General features: G+C 45.7%; 1 protein-coding gene across 3 annotated transcripts in view; it reads right to left on the bottom strand.

Annotated features, from left to right (window-relative positions):
• LOC125464316 (solute carrier family 2, facilitated glucose transporter member 11-like) overlaps positions 1 to 27,175 on the bottom strand; it is a 67,075-nt gene that overhangs the window by 35,352 nt on the left and 4,548 nt on the right. Inside the window, exons 2-6 of one of the 3 annotated variants that reach the window (XM_059655117.1) lie at positions 16,832 to 16,930; positions 15,877 to 16,037; positions 13,650 to 13,774; positions 9,326 to 9,455; positions 3,807 to 3,955 (exon numbers count right to left, since the gene is read on the bottom strand). In XM_059655117.1, the coding sequence (XP_059511100.1) occupies positions 3,807 to 3,955; positions 9,326 to 9,455; positions 13,650 to 13,774; positions 15,877 to 16,037; positions 16,832 to 16,930 (664 nt within the window). The remainder of the gene's footprint in view (positions 1 to 3,806; positions 3,956 to 9,325; positions 9,456 to 13,649; positions 13,775 to 15,876; positions 16,038 to 16,831; positions 16,931 to 27,175) is intronic. The other 2 variants (XM_059655119.1, XM_059655118.1) reach the window with 2 other exon arrangements.

Genomic DNA, 27,175 nt, shown 5'->3' with positions numbered 1-27,175 from the left:
GAGAGCGTTGCGGAACAAAGAGACCTTGGAGTGCTGGTTCATAGTCCCTTGAAAATGAAGTCACAGGCAGACTGGATAGCGAAGGCAGCGTTTGGTCTGCTTGCCTTTATTGGTCAGTGCATAGAGTATAGGAGCTGGGATGTCATGTTGTGGCTGTACATTTGTTCGGCCTCTTTTGAAATACTGCATGCAATTCTGGTCTCCCTGCTATAGGAAGGATGTTGTGAAACTTGCAAGGGTTCAGGAAATAATTTACAAGGAAGTTACCAGGGTTGGAGGGTTTGAGCTAGAGGCAGAGGTTGAAAAGGCTGGGGCTATTTTCTCTGGCATGCTGGATGCTAAGGGGGGAACCTTATAGAGGTCCTTTCCCTGGGGTGTGGAAGGCCAAAATTAAAGGGCATTAAAGGGTTTAAGGTGAGAGGGGAAAGATTTAAAAGGGACCTAAAGGGTACATTTTCCATGCAAAGGGTGGTTTGTATATGTAATGAGCTGCTGGAAGAAGTGGAGAAGGCTGGCATGAGTACAACATTTAAAAGGCATCGGGATGGGTAAGTGAATAGAAAGGATTTAGAGGGGTACAGGCCAAATGCTGGCAAAATGGGACTAAAATTTATATAGGATGGTTGGTATGGACAAGTTGGACTGCAGGGTCTGCTTCTGTGCTGTATATCTCTATGGCTCTTTTTTTACCCTCAGCAATATCCTTTACAGATACTCGACCCCAGTTCCAGTGAAGTATCACTCGTATCTTAACTCTGGATTTCTTATCAATTGCTGAGGTTGCAAGCTTTTTCTTTTGGTAAATTTCTGCACACTCACCAGATTTAATTCGCTCTGTTGCTATTCCAATCCAACACACAAAGTCACAAGTTAATTCACTGAACTCTAAGAAAAAAACTCAGGGCTTTTCCGAGCACATCATCTTCGACTCCTAAAATAGCATAAGCAGACTTCTTTGAAGCTCTGATTGTCTAGAAACTGTAAAAACTAAATCATCCTTCGACTTCTCTCTCAACTAAACCTGCAACATGGCCCCTCTTCATTTTTCCCTTTCTGGGGTTTCCAATCTTAAATTAGTAAACACTTTGGCAATTATCTCACGAGGTAGCTTCTGTGTACCATATATGAATATGTTGCCATAATGTGCATTCTTTCATGTAAAAGCAGTTTACAGAATTATGATACTGCAGTTGGAGGTCATTCAGTCCATTGCATCATCAATGGCAGTATTATCTAGTCTGGCTCTATTATCTAGTGCCTGTCTAGTGCCAATCTCCTGCCATTTCCTCCATATCCCATTATTATTATTCAAAACACAAATCCAATAAAAAAAAAATTCAATACCATCTAGAATGCCTCAACTGAACCTGTCTCCACATTTCCAGGCACTATATTGCATACCTTACTTGCTACGTGGAAGTTTTTTTTCCTGACGTTTCGCTTGCTTCATTTGTGTATCACTGTAAACCTACGTCCTCCTGTCCTCACTTCTGCTAACAGTAAGTTCAGGGATGACTTATGCAAATGCCAACGAAACACTTTAATTCTTGAAAAAAGTATACCTTATTAATTTCAGGAGTTAAGATTTCTATTTTTCGAAGACGTTGAAAGGCCTCATAGTCTGTTTCAGCAAACAATCGAATTGGTTCTCCTCTTTCACGTAGCCTTCGGATAACCTCTTGCCTGGAAAGGATTTCTGACTTTCTAGGATGTTGTTGTCCATCCCTAATTGCTCTCGAGAATGTGGTGGTGAGCTGCCTATTCACATCACTCAGCCTGTGTGCTGTAGCTTCCTGCTATGAGGAAATTTCCAGGTTTCTGACCTAGTGACAGCAGTTGACTTTGGTCGACGAACTGTTGCCTTGGATCAGAGCTCCCTGAACTCTGGGCAGGATCCCAATAGGGATCAGTTGATCAACTCCAGGGTGTCATGGTCCCCAAACCTGTAAAGGTAACTGTGGAGTGAAGCAAGGCCAATAGAACAATTGCAGAAGAGGTATACATCAGCGCCAGGCTCGTTGGCCAAATGACCAAGCAATCGAGATGGCTAGTGCCCAGAGCAGCCAGTCTGCTTCAGACCATCCTCATTGACAGCTGAGCATCTCTGTCATTCTGAACAAAAGCAATCATTGGCCCATTGAGAAGATGCCAGAATCAGTGGTGCTCCTCTGGTCTTTCTCGTCTGCCTCAAATCCTGAGCCGTCCTGTTGGAGAATGTTCTAACCAGTGCAAGTGGCTCTCCTACCTCAGCTTCCTGACCAACCCCATTCCCATATATACGCCCTGATGCAGCCCCCATCCCAGTTTGAAAAAGACAGAGTGAGTGAGTGACTTTTGGGTGACACGGTGGCTGAGTGGCTAGCACTGCAGCCTCACAGCGCCAGGGACCTGGGTTCGATTCCTGCCTTGGGCAACTGTCTGTGCGGAGTTTGCACATTCTCCCTGTGTCTGCGTGGGTTTCCTTTGGGTGCTCCGGTTTCCTCCCACAGTCCAAAGATGTGCAGGCTAGGTGGATTGGCCATGCTAAATTGCCCGTAGTGTTCAGGGGTGTGTGGGTTATGGGGGATAGGTCTGGGTGGGATGCTCCAAGGAGCGGTGTGGACTTGTTGGGCCGAAGGGCCTGTTTCCACACTGTAGGGAATCTAATCTAAGTGGGAGTGAGGGCAAGTGAGTATCTGTGACAGACAGTGAGTATGAGAGTAACAGAGCATGTGTAGCAGTATGTGTGTGGGTGAGGAGAGTGGTCCAAATGGGTGAGTGTGAGAGATCACGCGTAAGTATCTGTGACAGATAGAGACAGAGAGGGTGGGAGGGTTTGAACAAGTATGTACATATGAAAGAATTAGAGTGAGAGAATTGGCAACAGAGGGAGTGTGTGATGAATGAGTGTGACAGTGTGAGGAAATATTTTGATGGAGAGTGAGTGTAAGTGTAAGAGAGTGTGTGCGAGATTGTCTGACAGAGTGGTGAGAGAGTGTGCATGAGTGTAAGAGTCAGTGTGGGAAAGAGTGTGAGAAAGTGTGAGAGCGTGTGAGTGAGTCTGAGAGACTGTGAATGAGTGACAGCGTGTGTGACTGTGAGAGCGAGTGTGTGAGAGAGAGTGTGAGTGAAAGGGAGAGTGAGAATGAGAATGTGAATAAGCGTAGAAGAACATAAGACTATGAATGAGTGTGAGCAAGTGTGTGTGAGTGTGTATAAGAGTGTGGTAGCGTAAATGAATGTGGAGAGAATGTGTGTGATAATGTGAGAGTGAGTGAATGAATGTGAAGTGTGAGACAGTATGAGTAAGAGAAAGTGTGAGAGAGAAACAGGAGGAGTAAATGTGTGGTGTGTTATGTCAGCCTGTGTCTGGATCCCCCTATCCCCAGTCTCACAGCTCTGATATCATCAGAATCTCTTGCACAGATCCTGATCACTTTAATCTCCCAAGTGGGGACATGGGGGATGAGGGTTTGGGATTCACTGCTGTACAGCTGGTTGGTGGCCTGTTCTCTATCTTTTGATTTCCCTTCTAATTGACTTTGGAGGGAGAAACAAACATTGCTTAATCAATATCCCACGTCTTACAATATCATCAAACATCCAAATTCCCTCTTCCTTCTTACAAAACTTCAGTCTGAGAAGTTTATCCAACAAATAGGCCAATGCGTGCTGGACCATTCCAACTCACCTTTATCTGATTTACCTTGGTAGCAATTTTTGTAAAACAGCCAATGAAACTGCACACAGCTGTTCAGATCTAAACAGCAACAAACTGCTGGTTTAATTTGAAAAGCATACGCCAAGTGGCCTGTCTTTGCACTGACCATCGATGCAGAGAGCTGTGTCTCCTTTCTCCATGAGTAGATATCTGGGGCTCTCGGGGAGCCATGGCAATGTGACGAGCTGTATCAGGGCAGGCAGTCCACTGAAGGCTAGCAGTAAGTGCCAGGTATTTTCATTGCCTAGAATTTGCCTGGAGAGGAATAGAGAAGTGCGCAGCAAGATTAATTACTGCATCAACCTGTCTTCAGAGTGACCCAGAACCACTGTCTTAAAAAAGTTTCGATGCCTCTGCATTTTACTCAGTCTGAAAGCATTTACAACCAAACAAGTAATTTTGAAATGAAGTATGGCAGAATGTAGGAAAAGAAGCAGCCAACCACTCCCTCAGGGTGTGAGTTCCAGCCACCCACCACACTCTGATGAGAAAAGTAAATCTCTTCAACTCTCCCCTTAGCCTTCTACTTCTTAGTTTAAATCTATCCCCTCTGGTTATTGACCCTTCTACAAATGAATAAATTACCATCCGCCCTATCTGTATCTCTATAAGGTCCCCTCTCAACCTTCACTGCTCCAAGGAAATCAATCCCAGCCTTTCCAATCCATCCTCATAGCTCGGACTGTCCAGCCCAGTCAAGCATCCTGGTCAATCACCTCTGCACTCTCTCTAATGTAATCATCTCCTTCTTATAGATGGTGACCAGAACTGCACGGACAATATTCCAGTTGTGGGCTAACCGGTGTTTTATACTGTTCCAACATTACCCCCTTGCTCTTGTATTCAATGCTTCAGCTGATAAAGACTAAGTATCCCACATGTCTTCTTAACCAACCTATCTGCCTATCCTGCCACCTTCAGAGAAATGCACTCCAAGGTCCCTCTGATTTTCAGTGTTTTGATGATTCTACCATTCATCGTGTCATCTCTTGCCTTGCACGCTCTCCCTAAGTGCATCATCTCACAACTTTCCAAGTGGAATTCAATTTGCCACCACGCTGCCCAGCTGACCAGCCCATTAGTATCCCTATGCAGATTATAGCTATCATCCTCTCTATTTACCACCCGATCTGTTACCCTGTTGTCTTCGAATGTCTTGATTATGTCCCCTGCATTTAAAACGAAATCATTAATGAACATTGCAAACTGCGCCAAACCCTGCAGAACCCCACTGGAAACAGATTTCCAGTCGCAGAAATGCCCCTGTTCTGTCACCCTCTGCTTCATACCTCTCAGCCAGTTTTCGTTCTGGTATGCCACTCTGCCTTGGATCCTATAGGCTCTGACTTTCTTGACCAGTCTGCCACGAGAGACCTCATCAAAAACCTTGCTAAAGTCCACGTAGACCACATCAGCAGCACTATCCTCTACAATCTTCCACTAAATATTCAATTAAATTTGTCAAATACAACCATCTCTTACCAAATCCATGCCAAATACTAAAATTGATGCGTATCTCTCCAAGTACAGACATATTATGTCTCTCAGAATTCTTTATAATAACTTCCCTGCTGAAGGGTCCCGACCCAAAATGTTGACTTCCCTGATTTTCTGATGCTGCCTGGCCTGCTGTGTTCCTCCACCTCCACACTGCGTTGATCGTGACTCCAGCAACTGCAGTTTTTACTAACTCAGAATTTCCTGGTCTAGACCTTCCACGCTTTTTCAATAATGGGACAACCATTAGCAGTGCTCCAGTCCTGTGGAACCTCACCCATGGCCAGAGCGGATTTGATTTGGAAGCAAACAACGAAATGCGCACGCTGGAGATCTGAAACAGAGATGGAAGTTGCTGGAGAAACCTAGCAGGTCCATTATGGTAAAGAGGCACCAGACTGGAAACATTGACTGTGCTTCCTTCCCACAGATGCTGCCAGACATGCTGAGTTTCACCAGCAATTTCGGGATTTGAAGGTTATTATCAGAGTCTCTGATGTGCCCTCCCTTGCCATGTCAACAGCCTGGCATACAGCAAATCTGGGCTTGTGCAATTATCCATGTTTAAATTGCTTCCACCTCCTCCCTCCCTATTTCCTTCTCTTTCTCTCTCTTTCTCTATCTGCTAATTTCTTCTAATATTTCAACCTCTTTCACCTTGTCTATCCTTGCATCCATTGTGAAGTCTGATAATGCTCACTGAGGGCTGTGCTCATGTCTTTTAGATCTATACATAGATTACCCCCATGGTCCCTAAGGGGCCATGATCTTTCCCTAGTTATTGTCTTATATATTAAAACAAAACCCTTCTGGATTTTCCTTTCTTTTCTACTTTTCTCATGTGCTGTCATTGCTTTCTGAATTTCCTTTCTTTAGCAGTTTTTAATCTTCCTGTTGGGTTTCGGTCGCATTGAGCTGTCGGTATCTGTCACAAAGATGGCCTCCTGTTGCTGCAGGGATTGACAGGATGGAAAAACACTTTTGGGAAACCACGAGGAGAAGAGAAACGCAGTATTTCTAGGAGGCCCGGATGATTTTGAGGAGCATTCCTAGAAAGAATCATAGAATCCCTCCAGTGTGGAAGCAGGCCATTCAGCCCAGTGACTCTGCACCTACCCTCCAAAGAGCATCCGATTCAGACTCAGACCCAGCACCTCCCGACCCTGTCCCTGTAACCTTGCATTTTCCATGACCAATCCACCTAGCCTGCACATCTTTAGGCTGTGCAAGGAAACTGGAAAACCCAGAGGAAACCCACTCAGACACGGGGAGAATGTGCAAACTCTGCAGACAGTTGCCTGATAGTGGCACCGACCCCAGGTCCCTTGTGCTTTAAGGCAGCAATGCTAATAGGCAAGCCACCACGTCGCTCATAATGTTCCAGCCCTCTATTGAATTCAGACTTGCTCATCTACCATGTTGGGATTCGAACCTACGTGCCCTTCACATTATCCTGGGAGGTCCAGATTACTGGTCTAGTGACATTACCAGTACACCACTGCCTCCTCCAGGAATGCCTGTAGCTGGCCAGGGAAGTTAACACTTTGGTGTCTGGTCTCAGGAATCTGGTAACAGTGCCTCAAGGAGCTCAGTCACCTCCTGCAGGTGAACAAGCTCTGTGCATCTATGTACCCATGATATTTCCAGTTCACTGCACGACCAGACTCTCATAATGCTCAGGGCAGCCTCCTCACTCACGCAGCGGCTCTCAGGACTCAGGCCCTACCATGGATCTCCTCCTCTCCCTCACAGTCGCATACCTTCCAAAGATACAAACCCATCCTACTGCTGCATAAACCCTCAGCTATTCAGCAACAGCAGTCATCATCTAAACACTATACATGCAAGAACAGATATCTTTTCCTCTCTTTTACAGAGCAGATAGGCCTGTAACTGCAGGGAGCACCGCAGAACTGATGGGGACAGCTACATCCTGCCAAAAGAGACAAGAACATTGCGCCCCACCACAAACCCACACCTTGTGACAGAGACTGGTGCTGTCCAGGCCATTCAGGATGATCCTGCCTTGGGCCTTAATGGATTTTAACTCATCTTCATCCTGCCATCTGACATTAAATGCAAGCTGCAGCTTGTGTGACCGCGGGCCCCTTTCTTTCTAACTGCCCATTTTCCCACTCCCCCCTCCCACTGTTCATCTTCCACTTCTCATTTTCTCATTTCACATTCCCAAGAACTGCTTCCACGTCAATGTGGATCCACATGAGGGACAGAGTGGATCTTGATGAGGGACAGAATGGATCTTGATGAGGGACAGAATGGATCATCATGAGGAACAGAATGGATCTTGATGAGGGACAGAGTGGATCTTGATGAGGGACAGAGTGAATCTTCATGAGGGACAGAGTGGATCTTCAATAGGGACAGAGTGGATCTTGATGAAGGACAGAATGGCTCTTGATGAGGGACAGAGTGAATCTTCATGAGGGACAGAGTGGATCTTGATGAGAGGGATTTAACAATTTAACAATAACTAGTTGATGATATACTAAGGAGCTGTGGAAAGCTTTACAGAAGCCTCACTAGCCTTTACTGAAGCACCGATGCGCTCTGCATGTTATCACAGTGGGAAGCTGCTACTGAGCTGTGCTGAAGCAGCACCCTGACTTGGTGTGATACTGGCAGATCAAGTGCTGGCACTGCATGGACCCTGAAGGTTAGTGCAGCATGCGGGCTGCAAGCCATTCAAGAGGTTGGTATAGATCATAGGTCAGCTCTCTAGAACGCTGCGGGCGATTCACATGAGGGTTTGAACGGGGTGGTGGATGGGAAATGCCAATGGGAATCCACAGTGAGATGCTTGGCAAGCCTTGTCACTGTTAGAGAAGTCCAGCTCCAACCTGGCAGAGAAGATTGCTGCCAGCTCAAACACCATCATTCCCCTTGTGTGACACCCTGGCAGTAGCTGTGGGGTACAGCCACGATGCAGTGCCCCAGCTTCCATTTCAGCGCCAGCAGGAAATCCTCAGATACCTCGCTGCTCTGGCAGGAGCTGTGATGGACCTCACACAAGCCAAGCTGGCTCGGCTGCATGTTGTGCAGGCTCCTTTCGCTCTGGATATCCAGATCATCTCAGTCTCTCACAACAGTCCAGCAATCTGTGCTGCAGCCAGCTGTTAGTATTGCTGAGGCTCCACTCTCTGGGAGCAGCTGGGGGTGCTTTGGGCCAACCTCTCACCGGATGACAGCACTTGTGCTCTCACCTCTTGCATTCAGATTCGCTGTAGCTGTCCATTCTAAGGTGGTGCTGAAATCAGACCCACAGGGCCAAGTGGATGCTTAATGGGATGTCATGGGTGGATAGCAAAGTGGAACATTGTGGAGAAATGGTGGTGATGGAATGACATCCTAAAGGAAGCAGAACCTCAGCTCAAGGATCAGTGTGGTGAGCACTTGAAAGGTCCTTCAGGTAGCGGCTAGTCAGTCTTCTGTAAAGTTGTCCGTAGCTCTTTAATAAACTAGCTATTATTTAAAACTGCTGCAAGATTCCTTGGTGTGTGGGTTATATGCTTACATAGATTACTCTCTAATAATACAAATATCGTTGACACGCAGGTTAACTACTGCTTTTTAACAGATAGACTGGCTGACTGGGTAAGATGCAGACCTGTGTTACGCTAGAGTGTTCACGAGGCATGATGCTATTCAGCTGTCCTAAAGGATGGTGACTTTTGGAGATCTGTACGGTAATAAAACAGACTCAGGACGAGCCGTGTTGGAAGTGGGTGAATGTGGCACAGATGACAATTTTCAACTAAATGATGCCAAATCTGTGAAGGTTGCAGAACTGAATTTCGCATTGAGAGACTTCAATCATGGTAAAACTCGGGTGTCAGAAGTGCTCTGTGTATGATGGAGCCACGTTGTCTGAGCTGCAAGTGAAAGCCCCACACACAGTTGTTGACAATCAAGCAGTTAGCTTGATTGATTGATTGCTTCATTGTTGTCACATGTAGCGAGACAGAGTGAAAAGTATCGTCTTGTGTGCTCTACAGGCAGATCATATGATACAAAAGTGCATCCCAGCAGCAGAATAGAATGCAGAATACATCGCTACAGCAGCAGAATAGAATGCAGAATACATCGCTACAGCAGCACTTTGAGCTTTACCTGAGTCCAATTACCAGACCCATCCATTTCCCAAAGGCAGCAAATATAGCTCGGGTCATACACACGGCACCTCGCAGTTCCTTTGGTGCAATTTCTCCAAGGTACAGGCCGTGAGCTACAATTCCAATACCTTTTAGATAGAAACAGGATGAGAGAATGTGCATCAGTAACAGCGATGAGAGATGGGTCAGTGAAACAGCTTGAGCTGAGCGAGTGGGCAAGTGCGTAGCAGATAAATGTGAGGCTATCCACTTTGCTAGCAAAACAGGAAGACAGATTATTATCTGAATGGCAATAGATTGGGACAGGGAAAGGTGCAATGAGACCTGGGTGTCCTCGTACATCTGTCACTGAAAGTAAGCAATGCAGGAGCAGCAGGTGGTGAAGAAGGCAAATGGAGTGTTGGCCTTCATCGCGAGAGGATTTGAGTACTGAAGCAGGGATGTCTTGCTGCAATTATACAGAGCCTTGATGAGACCACAACTGGAGTAATGTGTGCAGTTTTTGTCTCCTTATCTAAGGCAGGATTTTCTGGCTACGGATGGAGTGCAGCAAATATTTATCAGACTGATTCCTGGGATGGCAGGACTGATGCATGGAGAGAGACTGAATTGGTTAGGACTATATTCACTGCAGTTTAGGAGAATGAGTGGGGGATAAAATTCTATCAGGACTAGACAGGGTAAACACAGGAAGGATGTTCCCAGTGGTCAGAGTTGCTCAGAATCAAGGGGTCACAGCCTAAGGGTGTGTGATAGGCCATTTAGGACTGAGATGAGGAGAAATGTCTTCACCCAGAGAGCGGTGAGCCTGTGGAATTCTCTGCTACAGAAAGTGTTTGGGGCCAAAACATTGAATATCTTCAAGAAGGAGTTAGATGTAGTTCCTAGGGCTGAAGCAATCCAAGGGTACGGGGAGAAAACAGGAACAGGACAGTGAGTTGGATGATTGGCCATGATCATATTGAATGGTGGGGTAGGTTTCTGGGGCCAAATGGCCTGCTCCTGCTCTAGTTTTCTATGTTCCAGTTCTTGCAGACAGCAGACAGATCTAACATCAGTAGCTCATTGGTGGTTTAAGGTCTTAAGAGAGACTGAATGTGGTCAAGCTTCGGTTATGAGAATCGAGAAAAATGTTAAACTTGCCACTCAGGCATTAAAACTGGGTGTAAGGGATCAACTGGTCCCTGGAGAAAAAGCCTGATTGCTGTGTGGGTTGATGCCCTCATTGTAAATAACATTCGGTGTCATTCAATACTGGCATCTGGCCCATTCAGTTCGCTCATGTCCTTTAGGGAAGGAAACTGCCGTCCTTACCTGGTCTGGCCTACATGTGACTCCAGACCCACAGCAATGTGGTTGACTCTGACTGCCCTCTGAGCAATTAGGGATGGGTAAGTGATTCTGCATTGCATGAACACATTTATTAACATTTTGGGATATTGTGTAGGTTTGGCCTCCTTACCTAAGGAAGAATATACTTGCCAGAGAGGGGGTTCCACAAAGAGACAAAGAGGAACGAGACTGGGCCTGTATTCTCTCGAAGAATGAGACATGATCTTACTGAAACTCCAACTATTCTTACAGGGTCCTACAGGCTGGACTGCTGAGTCCAGAGCCAGGGTCATAATCTCAGAATGAGGGCTGGACCATTTAAGTGAGGAGGACTTTCTCAGAGGGCGATCAATTTTTGGATTTCACTACCCCACAGGGCTGTGGAAGCTCAGCGAGCAGGTTCAAGTCAGAAATCAATGGATCTCTGGAGACCAAAGGCATTGGGCAGGGATAGGGAGACAGTGCAGGAAAGTGGCATTAAGAAGGCAGCATGGGGTCTCAGTGGTTGGCCCTGCTGTCCCACAGCGCCAGGGACCCAGGTTTGATTCCACCCTCTGTCTGTGAGAAATTTGTACGTTCTCCCTGTGTCTGCATGGGTTTCCTCTGGGTGCTCTGATTTCCTTCCACAGTCCAAACATGTGCAGGTTAAGTGGGTTGGCCCATGCTAAATTGTCCAGGGAGGTGTAAACTGGGTGTGTTGACCATGGAAAATGCAAGGTTATAGGCTACAGGGTGTGGGTCTAAGTTGGATTCCCTTCAGAGGATTAGAGTACACTTGATGGGCCAAATGGCCTGCTTCCACACTGTAGGGGCTCTATTCTAATGATGATCAGACATATTTTGTTGAAAGGCTTGAGGGGCTGAATGGCCTACTCCTGTTGCTATGTTTGTATTGATGTCAACACTCCCATCAGCTAGTTCTCAAAGAAGATGTAGTTCTTCCTCCTTAGAGCCATGACTAATACCAGGCCTCTCCTGGTACAATTATCATAAACAGTCTGCGTTACACATTGCCTGATCAAATGAAATAGCACGATGACAGTGAAGTGCAAAATGCCAGAAGGTTAGTGGTTAAAAAGAGCAGTGTAGGAGCAGGAATCTCTCCCAGTCCAATGTTGTATTATTCATTCCAAACCAGCTCTGCTGGTGCCCGAGGTTTCTGACGCCAGGCATTCAAAGCAACAGCTCCGCTCGGAGCCTGCCCATCACAGGAGACTGCCGGGGAAACATGTCAGGAATGTTTCGAGGATATAACTGAATGCACCAAAACATCTTCAACAAATGACAGGAGATGTCAGCTTGTGACTGAAGGTTAATTCGGGAAGGTTAATGAATGTGCAGGAGGGACGTTGAGGTGTCAGAGAGAGGGCAGTCATTTCCAAACCCATTCCCCACCTCTCCCTTCAGGAATATCTTGTCCCTCCTTTGACAGAGAGTCGACACGGTGGCTCGGTGGTTAGCACTGCAGCCTCATAGCGCCAAGGACCTGGGCTCAATTCCAGCCTCAGACGACTGTCTGTGTGGAGTTTGCACATTCTCTCCGCATCTGTGTGGGCTTCCTCTGGGTGCTCCGGTTTCCTCCCACAGTCCAAAGATGTGCAGGCTAGGTGGATTGGCCATAGGTAATTGCCCATAGTGTTCAGGAATGTTTAGATTAGGTGGGTTAGACATGGGAAATGCAGGGATAGGGGAATGGGCCTAGGTGGGATGCTCTTCAGAGGGGCAGTGTGGACTAGTTGGGCCGAATGGCCTGTTTCCACATTGTAGGGAATCTATGACTCAGCGTTTGCAGATTCGACAATAAACCTTTATTACCCAATCCATAGGAGCAGAAGTTAGGCCATTCAGCCCATCGAGTCTGCTCTGCCATTCAACCATGGCTAATAAGTTCCTCAACAGCTTTCTCCCCATAACCCTTCATAATCACAAATAATTCAACCAAGTGAAAGCTACTCATTCCTGAATCCTGCCTAAGAACATAGACAAGGTTATTCTGACTGCTACTTTCCCTGCTGTTTCCAGCTGCACATGCCGTTGGATGATGGAGCTGGCTGTTTCTTTTGTACAGGGATGTTTTAGATGGACAGGGACTGTAATGTTCAAAGTAGATCATAAGAACACATTAATCAATAGCAGGATTTGGCCTTTAGGTTGTTTGGGCATTCCCTGCCATTCAATAAGATCACAGTTGGTCTGCCTGTAGACTTGACACCACTTTCTTGCTGTCCTCCTTAACACCTGATTCCCTTTTCAACCAAATATTTCTGTAATTCAATTTTTAATATGCTCAATACCGGCCCCTACTACTTGATGGGAAAAACAATTCCAACCAACAGCCCTCTGAGAGGAAGTATTTCACCCCATCTCAGTCTTAACTGGGGGATCCCTAATTTTTAAACTGCCTTCCCAAAGGAGGAAACATGCTTGGAGCATTGGCGATGTCAAGGTTGCTCAGGGTCTTATTTTAAGATCACCTCTCACTCTTCTAACCTCTCTACTGGCCCAACCTGTTCATCTCCTCCACTTGAGATAGTTCATTCATCCCAGGAATCAGTCAGGCAAATTGTCTCTAAATAACCTCCAAGGAGAAAAAGAACTGTAAACAGTACTCGAGATACAGTCTTCCTGGAGTTATGCCAACCTATTGTCCTACTCTAAGATCAATCTAAGCTGCATACCCTACATGTTACTATCATCGCATTCCGACCTTTATCATCAATTCGCCTGTGAATTGTTGGGGATGTATATATTTATGAATTATGAGAATTGGAAAAGGGGCATTTGGACGTTACTGGCTTTATCATGTGACTTTGTGGAATTGGGGCGAAAGGATATTTTGGGTTTATCTGCTGTATACGAAGGTAAAGAGAATTTGGTAGACCCGTGGGTCTCAGGATCTTAAGGGATGTTTGAGCTAGAATATTATTTCCACTTCACCTTCTCAGGGTTTTCCCTTTAATGTCTGCCCAAGATGCATACCAGCTTCTTACCAATATTAATTCCATACAGGAATCTTCCCACCACAATCATCTCGAATGACCTTGCTATCTTGCTGAAGCCCATTATTAGCGCAGCTACAATTGCCACAACATCATTACAGAGCAGGGATTTCTTTCTGAAACACAAGTGTGCAGATATATTTGGATGTGTTCAGAACAGCTATTATCTTTATTAACTAGCATGAAATAATAATTAATCTTCTAAGCTCAGCAAAATAGATTATCCAAATATTCTTCAACGGAGCTTCAAGAAGTAAGATCAAACAAGATAAATAAACAGTCAAAAGCAGTTCAGAATTAGTTTATCATTCACATGTGAGTCATCTCTCCAATGGTCATAGTCAGAATGAATGCTGCCCAGTTGAAAATATCTACTGAGTTTTCATCCCTCGTCTTTATTAGGTGGCATAGCGGATTAATTTACTCATCGTGCTTTATTATAGAGGGGGTCAGTTAGGTTAGTTGTCTGACTGCAGGCTTCCACGCTGACGCTAACAGGGCAGGCCCCATTCCCACACTGGCTGACGTTACGATGAAAGCCCCACTTTCTCAATCTCGCCCCTCACCTGAAGTGTAGTGACCCTTGGGTTAAACCACAACCCGTTGTCCCTGTCTAATAGAGCAGCCCCATGGTCTGTTGGGACTATGGTAACTTTAGCTTTTAGTACTTAATTTCACTGAAAGTTTTGTTAGCCAAAGGCTGTAATGTTCAATTCTACCACTACCCAAGCTATTTGAGTTCCATGTATCAACTCAGAATTTCTCACCATGTCTGAGCAGATATTCACGTGTGCAGTCTTCATTGACCATCTTCATTCACACAGCCCATCCATCTCCACTCTCTCACTGCACCTTCCAAACTATCTTCACGTCCTTAAGGAAAACCTTCCCTCAATCCCTTAGTCTGTATCTCCCACTGTCTTAATCCATGAATCTCCAGATCTTCTCCATACATTACTGACTTATTGCTGTAGGACCTACTGTGCTGGGGATAGAAGGAACTGCAGATGCTGGAGAGTCTGAGATAACAAGGTGTGGAGCTGGATGAGCACAGCAGGCCAAGCAGCATCTCAGGAGCAGGAAAGCGAGCTGCTGGACCTACTGTGCTGTTGTTTTTACACTTCTGTTGGTAAATATCTACATTAGTCATAGCCCACAATATATTTGAATGACTCAGTTGATGGTAGTGTATGTACTGTTGCCTGATTTGTGGGTGGTACAAAAGTATGTTGGAAAGTAAGAAATGAGAACAACACAAAAATTCTGCAACAGTTAAGCCTGCAGGTTAAGACAGTGAGCAAAAACGTGGGAGATCAAATATAATGTAGGGAAATGTAAGGATGTGCACTTTGGCAGGAAGAAGAGAGGATCTGAATATTATTTAAATGGAGAAATACTGCAAAAAGCTTCAGGACAGAGCAATTTGGAAGTTCTTATATCCATAGCATCCAATCTCAGAGAGTCATAGAGAAGGCAATTGGAATGGTGACCTGTATTTATTTATAGGGAACAGAGTATAAAATTAGGGAGGTCTTGTGAAAACTGCTCAAGGCACTAGTCTGACCACAGCTGGAACAGTATGAGCAGTTTTGTGCCCCTTATCCAAGGGAAGACATTGGAGGCAGTCCAGAGAAGATTCACTGGGCTGATACCAGGTATGGGGAGGGTCTGTCTTCTCAGGGGAGGTTGGGTAGGTTGGCTCTGTGCCCATTGAAATATAGAAGAATGAGAGGAAACCTCTTTGAAGCATACAAGATTCTTAGAGAACTTGGCAAGGTAGATGAGGAAAGGTGGTTTCTCCTTGTGGGACACTCCAGCACAGAGGGTATAAACTCAGAACAAGGGGTCAGATATATAACACAGAGATTGGGAGAACTTCCTTCTCTCAGAGGGTAGTGAATCTGTGGAATTCTTTACCACAGAGGCTTGTTGAGGCTGGGTCAGAAAGTACATTCATGGCTGAGGCTGACAGATTTTTATCAATGGGGGAATCGAGGATAATGGGAAAAAGGCAGGAATGTGGGGTTAGGAATTATCAGGTTAGCCATGATGTCACTGAATGGTGGAGCAGTTTTGGTGTGCTGAGCCTGCTCCTGTGTTTTATCTTATGACCAGTGCTTAGCTCCTATGTCCAAGTTCAAACAGCCTACAGAAAGAGACAGTTACACAGCCCGCAGTCCCGTAATTTGTTGCACAGACTGATTACTGATGCTCCTACCTTCCATACTTTAGTGTTAAAGCAGCAGCAAATTGTGCTCCTACCAGCCCTCCGACGGGGTATACAGATACAAGGAAGGACCAAAAGAGCATCAATGAATATTCCTGTAATGGTGTTTCATGTCTCTCAATCCATGTTTCATTGATGAAGTTCTTAATATGCTGCAAGAATGAACAGTGGTTTACATTCAACATCAAGGCGTGTTTTTGAAGAGCATTAGCTGAATTGCGATTGTGAGTGTCAATGTGTGTCAGTCAATGGGTGAGTCATTGTGTGTGTGTGTCAGTGTGGGAGTGTTAGTCAGTGTGTGTCACAGAGTTTCAGAGTGTCTGCCAGTGCATGTGTGTCAGCCAGTGAGTGTGTGTGTTGATCAATGTGAGAGTGCCAATCAGTGTGAGCGTGTTGATCAGCGTGAGACTGTTGGTGAGAGTGTGGGTGTTGATGTATCTGAGTGTTGAACAGTGTGTGTCTTTATGTTGCTGCGGGACAGTGTGCCAGTCAGAACGCGTGTGTCAGTCAGTGTGAGTGTTGGTTGATGTCAGTCCCTGTCAGTGTGTGATTATCGTACAATGCCAGCCTGCGTGTGTATCTGTCAGTGTGTGAGCATCAGTGCGTGTGTGTGTGTGTGTGTGTGTGTGTGTGTGTGTGTGTGTGTGTATCAGTCAGTGTCTGTCAATCAATGTGTGAGTGTCTGCTTGCATGAGTATCGCTCAGTGTGTGAGGTCCAGTGTTTGAGTGTCAGCGTTTGAGTTTCAGTGTGCTTGTGTGTCAGTCTGTGAGCATCAGTCAGTGTGTGTGTCAGTGTGTGTGTGTGTCAGTGTGTGTCTCTGTGTTTGAGTGTGTCAATGTGTAACTGTCAGTGTTTGAGTGTCTGTCAGTGTGTGATTGTCAGCAGTCTAGAACCGTGAGTGGTATTTGCAATGCGAGCATGAGAATGTTTGAATGTTCTCCTTACCTCTGATGGTGGGTTGATGGCAGATATATTGAACCCAAATTGGAAACTCCCACCAATTCCTACAGTAAAGATGAAGAATATAAACTTCCTTCTATGGAGCTGCAAAATGAAACAGAAAGGATTGCTGAAAACCGGAATAACATGATTTGAGAATGAACAGTCTTGGCTATAAAACAGAGACTTGGCTGGGATCTGTGGCCAAGTGTTCTAGTCCGCCCGGGTGTAACGGCCATCAGATAATGGAAAGTCTGTTAATGGAAGCTCCCTGCTTTTGCTTCTTTAGTTCAATCACAGAGCAGTCCAATACTGATCGACATCGCAACGTACTTAACCCAATTACCCGTTATTCCTTCCCAATGTTTCACACTTTGTCACCTGACATCCACGTAATGTCCTTTGCTGATGTATGACCTCGCCTTTGTTGTGGTGCATGAGGAGATTTCTGATTCCTGCCCTGCCAGAGTCATATTCATTCTGACTCAGATCGTTGGAGATTGTGACGGGCTTTGAATCAGTGGCATCACTTTAAGAAGCACACGGGAGTTTTGGGAGAATTTTCTTTTAATCCCCTGAGCTGCTACTGTCAGGGAAGTACCTGCCTGAAAATGTACTGAAGCAGAATTAAAGGTAGATTTCAAAAATCATTTGAATGTATACTTGAGAAGGACGACATTACAGCAGGGGAGTGTGACAAATTTGGTTTTTTATTTGCGTGGGTATCGCTGGCTGGGCCAGCATTTATTGCCCATCCCTAATTGCCCTTCAGAAAGTGAAGGTGCGCTGCTGACTTGAACTGTTGCAGTCTGTGGGGCACAGGGACAGCGCCAGTGAGGAGCTCCAGCATTTTGACCCAGCAGCACTCAAGGACCAGGGATAGATTTCCTGGTTCGGATGGTTTTGCTGATGGTGGTGCTCCCACGCATTCCTCTCAAGAGGTCACAGACTTGGAAAGCGATGTTGAAGGAGACTTGCAGTGCATTGTGTAAATGACACCCATTTCTTTCATCATGTGGCAATGGTGAATACAGTAAATATTGAAGAGGTGCTTTGCCCTGCATGCAGTCAAGCTAGGTGAGGATCCAGGATAATAAAGTGTGAAGCTGGATGAACACAGCAGGCCAAGGTCTAGGCCTGAAACGTCAGCTGTTGTGCTCCTGAGATGCTGCTTGGCCTGCTGTGTTCATCCAGCTCCACACTTTATTATCCTGGATTCTCCAGCATCTGCAGTTCCCATTATCTCTAAGGGGCAACTTTTTTGTGCAGAGGTTGGTGTGTGTATGGAATAAGCTGTCAGAGGAATTGGTGGAGGCTGCTACAATTACAACATTTCAAAGGCACCTGGATGGGTATATGAATGGAACGGGTTTAGAGGGCTATGGGCCATGTGCTGGCAAATGGGACTAGATTAATTTAGGATACCAGGTCAGCACGGATGAGTTGGACTGAAGGGTCAGTTTCCGTGCTGTACTTCTCTATGACTCGATGACTCTAAGACTGAATCTAACCATTCCCCTTGATATTCAGTGGCATTACCACTGCTGAATGCTCCTACTATCAAAATCCCAGGGGATACCACTGATCTGTAACTCAACTGGATCAGCTTTTGGGCGACACGTTGACTCAGTGGTTAGCAGTGCAACGGGAAACACAGGATTGTAAGGATTGGGGTCTGGGTTGGATGCTGTTCGGAGGGTTGATGTGGACTACCCGCTTCTGCACTGTGGGGATTCTATGATTATAATCGCAGTGGCTACAAGAGCAGGGCAGAGACTGGGAATTCTGTGGCATGCAACTCACCTCCTGTCCTGACTCTCTAAATCCTATCCACCATCGATAAAGCACACATCAGAATTGAGATGGAATACGCCACATTTGCCTGCGCTGTTACAACTCCAGCAATCCTCACCTAGCTTGACTGCATGCAGGGCAAAGCACCTCTTCAATATTTACTGTATTCAGCATTGCCACATGATGAAAGAAATGGGTGTCATTTACACAATGCACTGCAAGTCTCCTTCAACATCGCTTTCCAAGTCTGTGACCTCTTGAGAGGAATGCGTGGGAGCACCACCATCAGCAAAACCATCCGAACCAGGAAATCTATCCCTGGTCCTTGAGTGCCGCTGGGTCACACTTTATTATTAAAGTTGCCCTTAGGTCGCTTTTATATCTTTCCCCTCTCACCTTAGACCTATGCCCCTCTAGTTTTGGACTCCCCCACTTTGGGGAAAGTACCTTGTCTATTTACCCCCTATTGCAGCCCTTTGTGATTTTATAAACCTCTATAAGGCCACCCCTCGCCCTCCAACGCTCCAGGAAAGACAGCCCCAACCCAGTTAGCCTTTCCCTATAGCTTTTTGGAGATAGTTACTGCCTGGCACTTGTGTCGTTTGCATGACATTGGCTTTATCATCCTAGTTGTTGCAATATTGGACACATCAGATCCAAGAGTGAAGTCTGGTTGATAGACCATAAATCTGTCTGCGGTGGGGGAAGGGGAGAAATAAACAACTGCACCTCCCAGTCGCAAACCATTTCCACTCCCCCTCCCATTCTTTAGATGACATGTCCATCATGGGCCTCCTGCAGTGCCACAATGATGCCACCCGAAGGCTGCAGGAACAGCAACTCATATTCCGCCTGGGAACCCTGCAGCCATATGGTATCAATGTGGACTTCACCAGTTTCAAAATCTCCCCTTCCCCCATCGCATCCCTAAACCAGCCTAGTTCGTCCCCTCCCCCCACTGCACCACACAACCAGCCCAACTCTTCCCCTCCACCCACTGCATCCCAAAACCAGTCCAACCTGTCTCTGCTTCCCTAACCGGTTCTTCCTCTCACCCATCCCTTCCTCCCACCCCAAGCTGCACCCCCAGCTACCTACTAACCTCATCCCACCTCCTTGACCTGTCCATCTTCCCTGGACTGACCTATCCCCTCCCTACCTCCCCACCTATACTCTCCTCTCTACCTATCTTCTTTTCTCTCCATCTTCGGTCTGCCTCCCCCTCTCTCCCTATTTATTCCAGATACCTCACCCCATCCCCCTCTCTGATGAAGGGTCTAGGCCCGAAACGTCAGCTTTTGTGCTCCTGAGATGCTGCTGGGCCTGCTGTGTTCATCCAGCCTCACATTTTATTGTCTACGCTGCTTATTCTGTCGTGTTTTCACTGGCCGTTCAAGGGGGAGGCCCTGTGAAATGATACAGTCCACAAATGTGATGTAAAATAAGACCTTTATCTCGGCTCTCTCAAATTTATTTCTGGAATAGACGTTATCATTTATTTATCAAGGGATGTGAGCCAAAGGCAGGCAGCTGGAGTTAAGCCACAGATCAGCCATGAGCTTATTGAAGGGCAGAGCAGGCTCGAGGGGCAGAATGGCCTACTCCTGCTCCTGTGTAAATATTGAGGTAATTTGAAATCCTGGTCAATCTCCCACTGACTGAGAGAAGGCTTTCCCTACCCTTTATACATCCCTGACTTCTGCAATAGGGTTTAGTGCTTCTCCAGGACAAAAGTTAACTGAATGGATTCTCAATCCCTGCTGACTGGAACATGTAACTGCATAGAGTCATACAGCCCTTTGGCCCAACTCATCCATGCTGACCAGCCTGACAATGTCCCATAGGAACGAAAGGAACAAACCACAGGTCAGACAGCATGAGTTGGAAGACAGCCAAAGCTCATTAAGATATTGGAACAGGAGTAGGCCATTCAGTCTCTCTGACCTGTGCTGTCAAGTCTCAACTCCCTGCAGAACTCATTTCTGCAATAAATACCGATGTGGGGGAAACCTGATTGCAGAACATAAAAGACGATGAGCGAGTGAGTGGACAGGACTTGTTCTGATCTGGGTTTGGCATGACTCAGCAGCCTAGTGCTGTGGGAGCAGTGCCAATTCAATGACTGCTTCCAAGAAACTTAATTCAACCTGAAAAGTCAGGCGTGCACAAAGACCTGATGGTGCTGATCACATCAGCTCTTAAAAATGTTAATATTTAATGGCACATAGCAATTTAAGCAAAAATCCGAAACATAGGTTTCAGTTCAGTGAGTGTGGAGAGAGCAGGGACTGACAGTTTCGAATGTCCAGCTGGTCCTTTCTGGAAACACATCGAACGATGTCACAGGACCTGACCGAGACTGAGCACACCCACATTCCAACCAATGACAGCAGGCTTTGGGAACAGGTGGCTCGCCTTTTGAACATCATGCAACAAGTTTTAGCTTCTTGCCTAAATGTGAAACTGGGCAAAAGGCACATTTGCTCCGCGTCGGTCCCAGCATTAAGCACTCAGTAACCAGCCCTCAGTAAATGTTTCTAAGCCCGACCTGCATGTGCATTCAGTTTGAGTTTGATGCCAGCTTGACAAGGTTGCTGGGGGGTGGTGTGCATGGAAGTAATCCATTTAGAAAATAGAGTGATCTACCCTTGAAGATTCTCAGTGATTTCAGCTCAAAGTTAGCTCTACTTGGCCCTCTTTGGATTAGGTGCTCTTTTGTTCCATTTTGCTGTTAGATGAGCATGCAAACAATACCCTAAGGGCAAATATTTGCTCCCATTACTGTTTGACTCGACCTCCATCAGCAACAAACCCTACAGTGTTTGTCATCCATTTTATTACAGTAACTTCCCAATGGACACAAATACCTCACCTTTCCTGGATGCCTATTTTGCTCCAAGCTGCCTACTCCCATTTTTCTTCCAAATTCTACCAGGGTTCCAGTGTTAGTACCTCCTGCATTACAAATAGGCCCATGGAACTGAGGTGGCCCCTTTCTCTTACACTAAGCAGCCATTGCTATCTGCAGCATGTGACTGAGAATTGAGACCTGTGCTCCACAGGCCAGAAGCTGAAACAGGGTGCGTGTGGTGAGAGGTTTCCCCGAGGGCTGGCAGGTTCAGTCTCGTTATCCACAGTGTCCAGGACCTGTGGTCTTCTCTCACTAGTGATATGGGGCCACCAGTGCTAACTATCAGACACTATCAGGTCACAGCTGGAATTCAAAGTAGTCTTGTAGACAGTACTCCCTCCTCCATACTAAACAGTTAGGAGCAGGTGGATGGAAAGTTTGATGGGCCTTGGTATGAAAGTAGCCATTTTTCAACCCCGCCCTGGTGAGTCCAATATGGTAGGAGGGCTTTCTGAAAATCCACAGTCCTGACAATGAGGACAGCATCCACATGTACTGAGGAACTGTGTTGATGCAACCCTCTCAAAATTCATCTGGCTCATTAATGTCCTTTAGGGTAATCAGTCTGCCAATTTTACCTGATCCGCGATTCCAGATCCAGAACAATGTGGTTGACTCTTAACTGCCCTCTCAAATCTCGGAAATGGTTTAATAATAAGACGTATGGAGATGCGCAGAAACTGTTGGTCTGCTCGGTGATGCTTACAGCCCATGAAGGAATTTAAAAATATTCCCCATGCCATTCCCCACCTGTAGAAAACCCAGGCAGACACAGGGCAAATATACAAACTTCACACAGACAGTTGCCCGAGGGTGGAATCGAACCCGGGTTCCCAGTGCTGTGAGGTAGCAGTGCCAGCGTCTGTGGAAGAAGAACCAGGCTTAACTTTTCAGGTCAATACCCTTTCATTGGAAAGAAGTGGTGTTAACCCGAAGTACCTCTTCAACTCCCATTTCACTCCTATCTTTCTATCTAACTTAAAGTGCCAGCTGCAGATGGCATCACCATGGAATGTTTGCTTTCTATCGGCACCCTCTTGCTTCACCGTAGTCTTCACTTTTTGCTTTCTGATGCCCAGGACTTGCCACTTTGCCACTCAGTGCAGTGTCATCATGAAGAATACTAATAACAGCAGCTATGATGACGGGACTGGAGAGTTTGAGCCATAAGGAGAGGGTGGCTAAGGCTGGGGCCTCTTTCCTGGAGTATAGATGTTTTCACTGCATGCCCCTTAGAGGTGGGATCAACACATGGTGCGTCACTGGGCATGTGCATACTGCAGTGAAAGTGGGGGCAGGGTGTTGAGATTGCCACTGAGGGCAGTTACAGAGCATTCTGTTGTAGACTTCAATGAGGCAGAACACAGGAAAAGGCTGGTGAGCATGCAGAAGAGTTGCTCTATGCATCAGTACACCTGCTAGACAGCCATTTATCATTTCCAGGGTGTATGAATGTATCTAGCTCCAAAATGACACAGGACAAGGCGCATGGTGTGTGCCTATCCAGTCCAGGACTGGTGGCCAATCATTGATAGTATTTGGGAACGTTCCAAACAGAGTCACTGTGATTTCCCTGATGCGGTAACGCATGGTTAAATGTGAGATGCTGCCATAATTGCTGGATCCATAATGAAGAATCAGCTGGCATGGAAATTATTGGCAGCTGTCTATGTTGATGACCACTGGCAGTGCCATCCTTGCCTTGCTTTATGGCTGTGGGTCTGGTCTGGAGGCAGTGTCACTGTGTAATAACTAACTCTTTGGTGAATCGCATCCCTCTGAGCCACCACTCCTGGTTAAGGTGGCATTTGAGGAGATGCTTTGAATAACCTTCCTGGATAAGGCCATCTTGTAAAAATCACCCTACTTCTTCATCTGTCCATCGCTGCCTCTCCACTACCTCTGCTTCATCTCTGTGCTGTGCAACCCATAAAACCTGTTGATTTATAGCTTGCTATGTGTGATCATTGGCTTATTTATCCTGACAGGCAGACAGGGAGGTTGAGAAGGCACTTGGCACTATTGCCTCCCTTGCTCAGGCCATTGAATATAATACACATCATGTTGAGGTTGTACGGGATGTTGGTGAGCCACTTTGAAATACTGTATAGCTTGTCACCCTGCTATAGGAAGGATACTATCAAATCGGGGAGGGTGCAGAAGAGACTTACCTGGATGTTGCCGGGACTGGAGAGTTTGAGCCGTAAGGAGAGGGTGGATAAGGCTGAGGCCTCTTTCCTGGAGTGCAGGGAGTTGAGGGGTGACTTTATAGGGGTTTATGAAAATCATGAAGGCCATAGATGAGGTGAATAGCAAAGGTCTTTTCCCTAGGGTGGGGGAGTTCAACACTGCTGGGGTTGGGGGTATATTCTTAAGGTGACAGGAGAAAGATTTAAAAGGGACCTGAAGGGCAATGTTTTCACACAGAGGTACGTGTGGAATGAGCTGCCTGAGGACGTAGTGGATACAGGTGCAGTTACAGCATTTAGAAGACATTTGGACAGGTATAGGAATAGGAAAGATTCTGAGGGATGTGGGCCAAATGCGGGCAAATGGGACTAGTTTAGTTTGGGAAAAATGGTTGGCATGGATGAGTTGGCCCTAAGGGCCTGTTTCTGTGCTGTATGACTCTATAAATACCTTTTTGGAAATTTTCTAAGGGCTGGCATTTTGATCTTGAAAAAAGGCTTGAAAGCTAAGCAACTGAAGTGAACTGGCCTATTAAAGTAGGAGTTGATCAATAGAGAAGCAGAAGAAGTATTTCAGAATATGCAGAATGAGTACATTATTAACATGAAGGGAGATTTGAAGGTGAGGACCTGCCATCCATGATTAACTAAAGAAGTTAATGAGAGTAGCAATTTTAAGGGAAAAAAAACACATAATTGCACAAAGATGTGGGGCCGATCAAATGATGATCAGAGTATAAAGAATGGCAGAGATTAACTGAAAGATTAATCAGTACAAATAAATGAAAGCACAAGAGCAAGCTAGCCAGAAACATGAAAAGAGTAAAAATCATTACAGGTATCTGAAATAAAGACAATAAGTAAAGTGATCATTGGTACTATAGAGGGTGAAAATGGGCCGTTAATGGAAAATAGTAAATGGTGGATTTAATGGATGAGTATTTTGTTTTTGTCTTCATTATAGAGGATAAAATAAATCTTATTAATATTTGTAAATCAGAAGGCTGAAGGAAGAGGCGAACTTGGAGAAATTATGATTGCTATGCAAATAGTACTAAGCAAACATCAAGCTGTCGATTGATAGTCTCTAGGATCTGACAGCTTTTATCACAGGGGTCTTGAAAGAGGTGGCTAATCTGGTATGAATTTTCCAAAATTCATTTGTTTTAGAAAGATTCCACTAGACTGGAAAATAGTAAATTTACCCCTTTATTCACAAAGGGAGAGAGGCAAAAAACAGGAACAATAGGCCAGTCAATTCAACATCTGTCATGGGAGGTGGTTAGAATCAATCATTAATGGGGTTATAATGGGGCACTTGAAAAAATACAAGATCATCAGGAAACATCAGCATGGTTTTGTGAAAAGGAAATCATATTTAGGCAATTTATTAGAATTCTTTGAAGGAGTGACATGCTGTGGTTAAAGGGGTGCCTGTGGATGAACCATTCTTGGATTTTCAGGAGGCATTTGATAGGGCTGTATATAAAAGGTTAATGCGCAGAGTGGGAGCTCATGATACGACTCGAAGATTGGCCAGCTCTCAGAAAACAGAGAGTACATAAATATATTTTTTTCGGATTGGCAGGATGTGACAGGTGGAGCCTTGCAGGAATAGTGTCGGTTAGATGGGCTTGAGATCAGTATGACAGGTCGGCACAACATCGAGGGCCGAAGGGCCTGTACTATGCTGTAATGTTCTATGTTCTATGTTCTATGTATCTGTGCTTCAACCTGGTGCAGGCTATATCAATTTCTTAGATGAGAAATCAAAGACATGGTGGCTAAATTTGCAGGAATGGCAGCGTTTTGTGACATTGAGGTAACAAGTTGACAGTAACAAGGTGTTAGTGAGGTGGGAAACAATGGTAGAATTCCAAGGTACGGAGGAGTGTCTGTGTTCTTGGGCAAGTGTCACAAAAATGTCGACATGCAAGTACAGCAAGTAATCAAAACGCTAATGAGATGTACGGAAGGCATTGATGAGGCTTCTTTCGGAGCGCTGTGTCCAGTTCTGTCACCCTGTTAATGGAAGGATATTATTAAGCTGGAGAGGGTTCAGAAGACATTAACCAGGATGTTGCCAGGAATGGAGGGTTTGTGTTATAAGGAGAGGCTGGATAGTTTGGGACACGTTTTTACTGGAGCATAGGGAGATGAGGGGTGATCTTACAGAAGTTTATAAAATCATGATGGGCATAAATAGGGTGAATGGCAGGTGTCTTTTCCCCAGGGTGGTGGATTTTGAGTCTGGGGGCATAGTTTTGAGGTGAGAAGGGAAAGATTTTAAAAAGACATGAGGGCAATTTTTTTCCACACAGGGTGGTTCAAGTGTGGAATGGATACGGGTACGATCACAATTCAAAAGCTATGTGGACAAATACATGAATAAGAACAGCTTGGAGACACTGGGGAGGTGATGGCCTAACGGTATTATTGCTGGACTGTCGATCCAGAGACTCAGATAATGCTTTGGAGACCCAGGTTCGAAACCTGCCACAGCAGATGGTAGAATTTGAATTCAATAAATATCTGGAACTAAGAGTCTATTAATAACCATGAATCCATTGTCAATTGCCTGGGGCGGCACGGTGGCTCAGTGGTTAGCACTGCTGCCTCACAGTGCCAGGGATCCGGGTTTGATTCCACCCTCAGGCAACTGTCTGTGTGGGGTTTGCACATGCTCCCTATGCCTGTGTGGATTTCCTCCGGGTGTTTCGGTTTCCCCCCTCAGTCCAAAGATGTGCAGGTTGGTAAATTGCCCCTACTGTTCAGGGATGTGTAGATTAGGTGGGGTTAGAGGGGGAATGGGACTGGGTGTGCATGCTCCAAGGGTCGATGTGGACTTGTTGGGCCAAAGGGCTCGTTTCCATACTGAAGGGATTCTATTCTGTGAGAAATGGGCTGGGTGCAGGCAGAGGGAATAGTTTAATTTGGGAAACCTGGTTGGCATGGACTGGATGGGCCGAAGGATTTGTTTCTGTGCCATGTGACTCTATGACTCTATAAGCTTTGGATGTGGTTCAGAGGAGGTTTGCTAAGATTAAAATCTGGAACACTTGGGCTCTCAGATGAGGAAATGTTGGAGGTGCTGGGTGATTTTCCACTGGAGTTCAGAGGAATGGGCGGGATAATGTGACTGAAGTTTGTAATATCCTAAATAGATTTTACAAGGTAAATATGAAAAGGATGAGTCCAAAACAATGGGGTGCACAGTTTTAAAAGTAAGGGTGGGCTTTTTTGAACTGACAGGAACTGAATTCTCTTTTTCCCTCTAGATAGAAAGCTGTTGTACAGTTTGGGAACTCTGTGCCTCACAAGGGAGTCACTGTCAGGTCAATGAATAGCTTTAAAGTGAATATAGAGAGATTCCTGTTAGGCAGGGGGCCCAAATGTTAATAGGGGGTAGCTGGGAATATGGAATTCAAAACACAAATCGATCAGCAAATAGATTTT

The sequence above is a fragment of the Stegostoma tigrinum genome, chromosome 26 (assembly GCF_030684315.1).
Source record: "Stegostoma tigrinum isolate sSteTig4 chromosome 26, sSteTig4.hap1, whole genome shotgun sequence".
In the NCBI taxonomy this organism is placed as follows: Eukaryota; Metazoa; Chordata; class Chondrichthyes; order Orectolobiformes; family Stegostomatidae; genus Stegostoma; species Stegostoma tigrinum.
This window is presented reverse-complemented; position numbering and strand designations above follow the sequence as displayed.